The 11,289-nt window shown below is 42.5% G+C and overlaps 1 protein-coding gene across 2 annotated transcripts in view; it reads right to left on the bottom strand.

The window, feature by feature from the left end:
• Nucleotides 1–7,149: 7,149 nt before the first annotated feature.
• The window catches only part of CNTF (ciliary neurotrophic factor), a 105,314-nt gene continuing 101,174 nt past the window's right edge, over nt 7,150–11,289 (bottom strand). For both annotated transcript variants that reach the window (XM_073560927.1, XM_073560928.1), the window contains exon 3: nt 7,150–8,749. In XM_073560927.1, coding sequence (XP_073417028.1) covers nt 8,267–8,749 — 483 coding nt within the window. In that variant the 3' untranslated portion in view covers nt 7,150–8,266. The remainder of the gene's footprint in view (nt 8,750–11,289) is intronic.

Here is an 11,289-nt window from a genome sequence, read left to right as displayed (position 1 = left end):
CCACTTCATCATGTGCAGCCCCACTTCATCATGACCAGCCCCACTCCCCCCACTTCATCATGTGCAACCCCACTTACCCCCCATCATGAGCAGTCTCACTTCATGTACAGCCCCACTCCCCCTTCATCATGTGCAGCCCCACTTACCCCCCACCCCATCATGTGCAGTCTCCTTTATCCCCAAACCAAACTCCATCATGTGCAGTCCCCCTTACACCCCCCACTTCATCACTTGCATTACCCTCAACCATTGAATTCATTTTATAAGGAAAACAAAAAAGTTTTCCATACTTACCTCACAGTCGCTCCCCAGCAGCGCCTCTCTGCTTCCAGAAAGATGAAGGACTTCAAACTGTTCACATAGGAAGCGGGAACAAATCTCTCAGTTGATGTCAGGAAGAGTATGGTAGAGTTCTGAAAAATCCCAGGCACTAGAGCCTCAGATTGAGAAGGCACAGCTGTATAATTTTTTTATTACACCACCTTTATTGTTATATATAAAGTTCATATGATGCAGACTTCTTATGATTAATGTTCTTTTTAATATCATATGAAATAGATATTGTTATATATAAACTGAAAGAACCTGTCAGGTCTCATAGCCGTCAGTAACAATCACTGTAGCTTTATAAAAGCTGATCACAATATTCGCCTTTGAAGTTCCACAGTAAAGTTGCTATGTTTTAAAATATGCACTTTTAATCTGTAACTCAGCAAGTGTATATGAACCTGGAAATCTCAAGCATGCGAGGATGTCAATTATGTCCAAGGTGGCTTGCTAACCAATGCAGTGTTAGTCCGGGGGGAAAATGATGGTTTCCGGACTAGTTCTGGTTCATTTACATATGCCAAGCTGCAAATTCAAAGTGCTTTTTTTAAACATAGAAACATTACTGTCGAACTTAAAAGTTTTATTAGAATGCAACGATCACAATATATAAAACTATGGTGGTGGTCTAATTGTTAGAGTTCTCTTTAAATGGAATTTGGCAGCAGTATGTCAGTCTATGTGCAGTCCAGAAATATCTTTACATGGCCAGTCCATTGTTGTATTAATGAGAAATCAGTGTTTGAATTGGTATGCAAATGGCTATGGTTGATCTGAAACCTCTGTCACCTGTTGTGAGCTCATCTGTTCGTTCATCTTTTGTGTCCGAGGATCTCCCTCTTCTGGTGAAGGAAGGTAGTGAGGATGATTTGGATGAAAGAAACCAAACACCTGATCAGGTGGATCGTGACTGGGTAACGGGAACTACAGACTGGATATAAGGCAGCCGACGCCCTTCTGAGTCGCTGGTGATTTCTCTGCTGCATTCTTGGAGACCAGTCTGATTCCTGCTTCCCAAAGATAAGTTTTTGCTCTGCTATTGAACTTATTAGTTTTGGTTTTGTTTACCTTGTTTTTTGAGTTCAGCCATCCCCGGCCGGGGGTGTGCTGGATTCTTTTTCCTTGATCAGTGTTCTCTTTTACTCTGCTTCCAGAATATTCTGAGTGCTGATATAGGGTTTGAAGTCTAGTGACTTCAGGGTCCTTTTTGCTTATCAGTTGTGTTGGTAGTATTTTTTGGCAGGGTTTTCTCGGATTGCAGACAGCAGCTTTTCTGTCCTGTCCTTTTTAGTTAGCTTGGGCCCCATCGTTTGCTCAACCTATCTTTCTATCTGTGTTAGTGTTTTCATCTTGCTTCACTGTCATTATATGTTGGGGGCTGCCTATTGCTTTGGGGTCTGCTCTGGGGCAGTCAGTTTTTCTCTTTTCTCTCTTTAGGCTTGTGTAGATCTCCGGCTGTGATGAGGTGTCTAGGATCACCGTAGGAACACTCCACGGCTACTGCTAGTTGTGTGATAGGATCAGGGGTCTGCAATCCGCTAGTTTCCAACCTCTCTGATTTTCTGGGCTGAGCTTGTGTTTTGTTTTTTTCCTCCTCGATGACTCAATCATAACAGAATCACCAGCCATACCGCAGATTCTAGGGTACTCAAAAGCAGGAAGGAATTGTTTAAAAAAAAAAGAAAAGAAAAAGGTGTCAGAATTTTTTTTTGTGTATATTTTTTCCTCTTTTTCTCTGAGGCCGTAGGAGGAATATTTTTTTTTCTGATGGAGTTTAAGCAATTGTCAGATCGTGTGGAGCAGCTTGCTGCTGAAGTGCGAGGAATTTCCACCTATCTTGCTCATTCACACGCTGCTGAACCAAAAATCCCCACTCCTGATGTGTTTTTTGGGGATCGGTCTAAATTTTTGAATTTTAAGAATAATTGTAAATTATTTCTTGCCTTGAAGCCTAACTCATCGGGGAGCTCTGCCCAGCAGGTTAAAATTGTCATCTCCTTGCTGCGCGGCGATCCCCAGGATTGGGCATTTTCTTTAGTACCAGATGATCCTATTCTAGCTAATATGGTCGCATTTTTTCAGGCCTTGGGGTTGTTGTATGATGAACCTAATGCTATTGATCAAGCTGAAAAGACCCTGTTGGCATTGAGCCAGGGTCAAGATTCTGCAGAACTGTACTGTCAAAAATTCCAAAAGTGGGCGGTCCTCACCACTTGGAATGATGTTGCCTTGGCAGCTCTCTTTCTGAAGGGTTTGTCGGAAACTGTAAAAGATACTATGGTGGGATTTCCTGTTCCCTCTGGTCTTGACGATTCTATGTCATTAGCCATTCAGGTTGATCGGCGTTTACGTGAACGTAAAATTATACGGGAAACGCTGCCACCTGTTGAACAAATGTCTGAACCTATGCAATGTGATAGAGTTTTGTCTAAGGCGCAATGTCAGGAGTTTAGAAGACGTAATAAGCTATGTTTTTTCTGTGGAGGTGCCTCTCACATTATTTCTGTCTGCCCTAAATGAGAGAAACGTTTTGCACACACATTTGCTGTAGGTGGTGTACAACCTAAGTTTCTTCTGGCAATTACTCTGATCTGCTCCCTGTCCACATTTTCTGCTAAAGCCTTTGTGGATTCAGGAGCGGCCTTGAACCTAATGGATTTAGATTTTGCTAAACGTTGTGGTTTCCCTATGACACCCCTGCGGACGCCTATTCCTTTTAGGGGTATTGATGCTACTCCTTTGGCGAAGAATAAACCTCAGTTTTGGACCCAGGTGGTAATGCGGGTCGCCCCAGACCATCAAGAAAATTGCAGATTTTTGGTGTTGCATAATTTGCATGATACCATCGTGCTGGGGTTCCCCTGGTTGCAAATCCATAACCCAGTTTTGGATTGGAAATCTGTGTCTGTGGTGAGTTGGGGTTGTCGGTGTGCTCTTAGTGACACTCCTGCTTTCTCCACCTCTCCCCAGTTGCATAAGGTTCCTGACTATTTGGCTGATTTTTATGATGTGTTTAGTGAGAGTAAGTCTGCGTCTTTGCCTCCTCATAGGAGTTATGACTCTGCAATTGAGCTGAGTCCGGGGTGTAAATTTCCCAAGGGTCGACTTTTTAATTTATTTGTACCCGAACATGAGGCTATGTGTTCTTATATTAAGGAGTCATTGGAGAAGGGTCATATTAGACCATCCTCTTCACCCTTAGGTGCTGGGTTTTTTTTGTGTGGCCAAAAAGGATGGTTCTTTAAGGCCTTGTATTGATTATCATGCCCTCAATAAAATTACTATTAAATATCAGTATCCGTTACCCCTGATTTCGGATCTATTCTCTAGAGTTAGAGGTGCTTGCTGGTTTACCAAGCTTGTCCTCAGGGGGGCATATAATCTTATTCGCATTAAGCATGGGGATGAATGGAAGACAGCGTTTAATACTCCGTAGGGACATTTTGAGTACCTGGTGATGCCTTTTGGGCTCACTATCGCCCCTTCTGTCTTCCAGTGCTTCATGAATGATATTTTCCGGGACTTTGTTGATAAGTATCTGATCATCTATTTGGATGATATTTTGATCTTTTCCAGGGATTGGGACTCTCATGTGGAACATGTTCGGACTGTGTTCCGGATTTTGAGGGAAAACTCCCTGTATGTTAAGGGATCGAAATGTCTTTTTGGTGTACAGAGGATTTCATTTTTGGGATTTATTTTGTCTCCGTCAACTATTGAAATGGACCCGGCCAAGGTACAGGCCATTTATGATTGGGTTCAGCCCACTTCTTTGAAGGCTCTCCAGAATTTTTTCGGGTTTTGCTAATTTTTATCGTAAGTTTATAGCCAATTTTTCTGTTATTGCCAAACCATTGACTGATTTAACTAAGAAGGGCGCTGATTTGCTGAATTGGTCTCCAGAGGCTGTTTCTTCTTTTCAGGAGCTGAAGCGGAGGTTCACTTCTTCTCCGGTTTTGCGACAACCCGATGTCTCACTTCCATTTCAGGCGGAGGTGGATGCTTCCGAGACTGGTGCAGGAGCTGTTTTGTCCCATAAAGATCCTGTAACATCTAAAATGAACCCCTGTGCCTTCTTTTCCCGAAAGTTCTCTCCTTCGGAACGCAACTATGATGTGGGGAATCGAGAACTGTTGGCCATGAAGTGGGCATTTGAGGAGTGGAGACATTGGTTGGAGGGAGCTAGACATCAAGTTGTGGTCCTCACTGACCACAAGAATTTGATCTACCTTGAGTCGGCTAAACGCTTGAATTCGAGACAAGCCAGGTGGGCCTTGTTTTTCACACGTTTTGATTTTGTGGTCTCCTTTCTTCCGGGCACTAAGAACGTTAAGGCTGATGCCCTCTCTAGGAGTTTTTTGGCCGATTCTCCTATTGTGACCAAGCCTGCTACCATCTTAGGTGAGGGGGTGGTTCTTTCTGCCATCTCGCCTGATTTGAGACGTGCTCTGGAGAAGTTTCAGGAGGATAAGCCTGAGCGTTGTCCCAGTGGTAGGTTATATGTTCCTGACCAGTGGAGGAGGAAAGTGATGTCTGAGGTTCATTGCTCCGCGTTGGCTGGTCATCCAGGTATTTTTGGTACTAGAGATTTGGTGAGTCGGTCTTTTTGGTGGCCTGCCTTGTCTCGTGATGTCAGAAATTTTTTGCAGTCCTGTGGGACTTGCTCCCGATCTAAGCCTTGTTCTCGTTCTAGTGGGTTGTTGATGCCTTTGCCGGTGGCCAGGAGTCCATGGACCCATATTTCAATGGATTTTATTTCTGATCTGCCTGTCTCTCAGAGGATGACTGTTATCTGGGTGATTTGTGATAGATTCACTAAGATGGTCCATCTTGTACCACTCCCTAAGTTGCCATCTTCCTCAGATTTGGTGCCCTTGTTTTTGCAACAGGTGGTTCGCTTGCATGGGATTCCTGAGAACATTGTATCGGACAGAGGAGTTCAGTTTGTCTCTAGATTCTGGACGACCTTTTGTTCCAAGTTGGGAATTCAGTTGTCCTCCTCTGCATTTCACCCTCAGACCGATGGGCAGACGGAGAGAACAAACCAGACTTTGGAGGCTTATTTGAGATGTTTTATATCTGCTGATCAGGATGATTGGGTCTCATTTTTACCCTTGGCCGAATTTGCTTTAAATAATAGAGCTAGTTCTGCCACTTTGATGTCACCCTTTTTCTGTAACTTTGGGTTTCATCCTCAATTTTCTTCAGGGCAGGTGGAGTCTTCTGCCTGTCCAGGGGTTGACACTGTGGTGGAAAGAATGCAGCAGATTTGGGACCAAGTGGTGGATAAGTTGTCTCATTCCCAAGAAAAGGCCCAGCGGTTTTCTAACCGGCATAGGACCATTGGTCCCTGGTTTAAGGTGGGTGATATTGTCTCGTTGTCATCAAAGAATATCTCTATGAAAGTGGCTTCTCCAAAGTTTAAACCTAGATTTATTGGACCTTACAAGATTTTGGAGATTATTAATCTGGTCTCTTTTCGGTTGGCTCTTCCTGTCACATTTAAGATTCATAATGTGTTTCATAAGTCCTTGTTGAAGAGGTTTGTTGAACCAGTGGTTCCTATGGCGGCACCTCCTGACCCTGTGTTGGTTGAAGGTAACATGGAATATGAGGTAGAGAAGATACTGGATTCCCGTCTGGCTAGACGGAGACTCCAGTATTTGGTTAAGTGGAAGGGTTATGATCAGGAGGATAATTCCTGGGTCTCTGCCTCTGATATTCATGCTGAAAGATTGGTGCGTGCTTTTCATCGGGCTCATCCTGATCGGCCTGGTGGCTTGGATGAGCGTTCGGTGATCCCTCCTCAAGGGGGAGGTACTGTTGTGAGCTCATCTGTTCATTCATCTTTTGTGTCCGAGGATCTCCCTCTTCTGGTGAAGGAAGCTAGTGAGGATGATTTGGATGAAAGAAACCAAACACCTGATCAGGTGGATCGTGACTGGGTAACGGGAACTACAGACTGGATATAAGGCAGCCGACGCCCTTCTGAGTCGCTGGTGATTTCTCTGCTGCATTCTTGGAGACCAGTCTGATTCCTGCTTCCCAAAGATAAGTTTTTGCTCTGCTATTGAACTTATTAGTTTTGGTTTTGTTTACCTTGTTTTTTGAGTTCAGCCATCCCAGGCCGGGGGTGTGCTGGATTCTTTTTCCTTGATTAGTGTTCTCTTTTGCTCTGCTTCCAGAATATTCTGAGTGCTGATTTGAAGTCTAGTGACTTCAGGGTCCTTTTTGCTTATCAGTTGTGTTGGTAGTATTTTTTGGCAGGGTTTTTTCGGATTGCAGACAGCAGCTTTTCTGTCCTGTCCTTTTTAGTTAGCTTGGGCCCCATCATTTGCTCAACCTATCTTTCTATCTGTGTTAGTGTTTTCATCTTGCTTCACCGTCATTATATGTTGGGGGCTGCCTATTGCTTTGGGGTCTGCTCTGGGGCAGTCAGTTTTTCTCTTTTCTCTCTTTAGGCTTGTGTAGATCTCCGGCTGTGACGAGGTGTCTAGGATCACCGTAGGATCTCTGATTTTAGGATCGTCTCTCTGATTTTATGGGCTGAGCTTGTGTTTTGTTTTTTCCTCCTCGGTGACTCAATCATAACAGTCACCCCAGCTCTATTTCCATCCTAGCCCAAAGCCCTGAGCAGGCTTTCTTAAATCTGTCTTGGACAAATAGCTTGCCCAAGACCAACACTCACTTTTATTTTGCATTGCAATCACAGCTATTCCTGCAACCTCAATACCCCTCTGTGCACGTCCTGGGGTGACACATAGTGACCCTTACATATAACACCGATTACTGCCCCACAAAAGGTACATATAATACAACAAATTTGCATAATATGTTATTTAATCAATTTTATTTAATCAATTATATATTCAGAATGCAGACACTAATTTTGCTTAGTGATAAAATATCTGAGATAATCATTTTTTTTCCTGCATTCTGTCCTGTCCTGAAAATCGCTTTTACTAAAACCATCCAATACATCCAACCAAGCAATGCTCTCATCCTTACTAGTCTCCTTGAACTAACCAATTAGTTTATTGCATGCATAATCAAAGCTGTTACCTGTTTAGCTCAATCTATGTTCACATGCAGCGTTTTTTTATTTTTGTATGAAAAACACAGGCTATGGCCAAAAAAACACAGCATAAATTACGTGCTATTTTGATGTGTATTTTATGCTTGGCCATTTTGAGCTCAATGGGGTATAACTGCAGTAAAAAGGCTGAAAGAATGGACATGCTGTTTTTTAAAGAGGCACCACAGATCGAAAAACCCAAGGAAATGATATTCTAGAAATCTCATTCATTTTGCAGTTCACATGAAAATGCCACATAAAAAGCACTACGTCTGGACAAGCCCTTATAGTAAGGTTGCCCAAACCATGGATAGTATTTAGGATTAGATTTCTAAAACCATTTTGCAGCAATACTAGTAAAATAAGTCATGTCAAAACTGCACTCTCTATACTAAATTCTGAGCTGAATAATCTAATTCTAATACATCTCTATAGAGGCCAGACCTCCACTTTTCTAATTTTCCTTTTTTTTTTGTTTTTAACATTTAGAATTTTATCATTTTTCTATATTGCTATGATTAAATGGATTGTCCCCTACCTTGGTACTGAAGACCTACTAGGTCTGACACAGCCACAGATCCTATTCAGTCGAATAAGACCTGAGCTGTAGTACTCAGCAATGACCACCAAACAGTGTATGGGCCTTCTGTTTATACAATGCCTACATCTGGCCTGGATGATCTATCCTGCCTGCAAAGATCAAATTATATATATTTTTTTAGTTGAGTGGAATGACCATATAGAATCTACCTACTGTCTTGATTCCCTGACAAACTCTGCAAAGTGTCAAACCTGCTTCATTCCATCATTGTTATTCTACCTTCTGCTTCATTCTTGACCCTCTGTCCAAATTCAACTTAAACTTCATTGTTCACTTGTTTCTGTAAAACTCTCAGCCTTGATGATCAAGTTCCCCCTTTCTCTTTGCAACTTTCGTAAGTCTCTGATGCTTCTCACTGCCCAGATTGCCAGCTCTCTCAGAACATGATAACCCCTAACTTTTCTATCAAAGGCTCCTCCTGATGCACTATCCATCTCATCTATTTCTTCCTCTAATTCTTTCTTTAGGCCCATTTCTGTTCCAAGTTGCTCTAGTTGAGACCTCAAGGCTGAAACTTGTGCTAGAATGCTATGAAGACCACTATGAAGAGCACCCTCTCCTTGCAACAGGCTGTCGCCCTGTTCTTCTATCACTCTGATCAGTCTTCTCTCGAAATCCAAGTAAGTAGTTATATTAGCAAGCAGTCTCTCTTCCATTGCCATCTCTGTCCAGGTGGCTGAATCCACAGATGAGTTTCCTCCAGGAAGATCATAGTGAGTTAAACGGTGAAGTCCATGCGCTTCCACCTGTGATAAAAAAAATAAGATTCACTCTATGTATTGTAGCTCTAACTCTAAACCAGTGTTCCTCAACCTGCAAGGGACTACGTGCGAAACGTTCAAGTAGTGCCAAGGAGTAATATCGCTTGCTCTATGGGGTTAAGAAGATATTGCTGTTTCTGTTTTGATTTCTAGCATTCTAACACTTGCAGCTATTTTATATATTTTGTAAGTTTGTTAACTACTTTCCCTTCTGGCCTACGGTCTGTAAAGCGGTAGCTTGGGCTTAAGACTTAACAAATAAACCCTGCCTTAAAGCAGGTAGGTCACGCTATACTTTGGGACAGTTTACTATTTTCATCTATTAAAGTTAATCAAAAAGATTCAAAGGACCTTGGTCCAAGAGCCATGTTAGTAGTCCGTGTTTATAGGACTAGAGCTTTACCTGCTGGCATTCCCCATTCCCATGACTGCTAGTTAGCCATGACTTCAGTGTTGCAGTGCACTGCAAGTATGACATAGAGCCAGGCCTACTAACCAGAAAAGACAACAGAGATACTGGCAGGTTAAAGAAGGTTGGGACTAGTCTGGCGGCCACAGAATCTCTCTGAGAATCTGCCTCCAGAGCTTATTTTATATTAAAGGAGGCATTACGAATGCGAAACATGTAATTCAGAACTGTAGAATGGAACTGTGTCTCCTTACAAATGTTTGCAGCTGCAGCTCTCATAGCTCTGCTGTATTACAACACTGGCTGTCTATGAGATGGATGTTGAAGCACAGAGACCTGCAGATGAGCTTAATGCTGTCCTGTGTCAGCTATAATCTTGCACAGTTCTGCAGTGAGCGCAGCCATTACACATCACACTGGTAATGAACACTTTCATTTAAAATTAGCTCTGGAGGAAGATTCTCGGGGAGATCTATGTCCAGCCCATTGATCTTAGCTAATTTACACAATCGCTTCTTATGGAACTTATTTTTTGGACTTTCATGCGCTGCTTGACATAATGCACTATCCAGTATGAATATTTGTCATCCCCTGAAGAAGTGTTTTTCCACTTCGAAACGCGTTGGGATTAAATGGGAATAAAGGATTGATCTTTTAATATAACTGGATTGTGTATTATGTCAAGCAGCGCATGAAAGTCCAAAAAATAAGTTCCATAAGAAGCGATATACTGGCGGTCACTTGTCTGACCATTTGGACGTGCAGCAGCTGACGATTTCCATATGCCTGATCTCTCCTTTAGCGGGTGAGTGGATTTTATATATCTTTATACCATTGTCATCAGATAAGACCCTATTGCGCTTCTTTGTTCTTATAGTGTATTTTACTAATTTACACAATGAAAAACGTCTATTTTTCTGGCTAATACATAGGATCGCAAACAGCAAGGAATCATTTTATTCTGCTTGCTATGACCTTCATGCTGATATAGACATCTTAGGATGGTTGATCCTTCTGACAGATTCCTTTTAATAACTTACACCACTTTTAAAATGTGTTATAGGCACTTTCCCTGTCTTGTCGTACAAGAGATATGGCTTTACTGACAGGGGGCATTACTTAACATGAAACACCGTTGCAACATTTTGGCTCAAATTTGAAGCATGGTAATCCATTAGAGGGTGTAAAATTAGACAGTCTAAACATGTGCCAGATTTGTGAGCAATGGTAATGCCACTTCCTTTTCTGTGGCCTCCCTGCTAACACCCTCACACCTCTCCAGTCCATCCTTAACTCTGCTGCCCGATTAATTCATCTCTCTCCTCGCTACTCCTCTGCTTCTCCCCTCTGCTAATCTTTTCACTGGCTCCCATTCCCTCAGCATATCGAGTTCAATTACTAACACTGACCTACAAAGCCATCCATATCCTGTCTCCTCTCCATATATCTCTGAACTAATCTTCTGATATCTTCCTTCACGTAATCTCCGGTCCTCCTTCTCTCCTGCACACTTATTCGCTCTTCACCAAACCACCTCCAAGATTTCTCCCGAATATCCCCCATCCTCTGGAATTCTTTGCCCCAACATGTCTGACTATCAACCACATTTGGATCATTCAGATGGAACCGGAAAACCCACCTATTCAAGAAAGCTTACAGCCTGCAATGACCCCACTGCCTCCTCACCACTACTGGAGCTACCGCCTCACCATCACCAGAGCTGCTGCAACCCCCCAACCTACTGTCTCCTTCCCCACCATCCTGTAGAATATAAGCCCACAAGGGCAGGGTCCTCTCCCCTGTGTACCAGTCTGTCATTGCTAGTTTGCTTACTGTAAGTGATATCTGTAATTTGTATGTAACCCCTTCTCATGTACAGCATTATGGTTCATTTTTAATAAAGTGTGAAAAAAAATTCCAAACTGTCAAAAAAAAAATCAAAAATTGTGCCATTTTCCCATGTACGTAGCGGCTCCATTTTTCGTGATATCGGGTTGGGTGTGGGCTTATTTTTTGTGCACTGAGATGACTTTTTTATTGATACCATTTTGGTGCAGATACAATCTTTTGATTGCCCATTATTGCATTTTAATGCAATGTCGTGGTGACCAAAAAA

Source organism: Dendrobates tinctorius, unplaced genomic scaffold, assembly GCF_039654945.1.
Source record: "Dendrobates tinctorius isolate UK_male_01 unplaced genomic scaffold, ASM3965494v1 ptg000308l, whole genome shotgun sequence".
Classification (NCBI taxonomy): Eukaryota; Metazoa; Chordata; class Amphibia; order Anura; family Dendrobatidae; genus Dendrobates; species Dendrobates tinctorius.
This window is presented reverse-complemented; position numbering and strand designations above follow the sequence as displayed.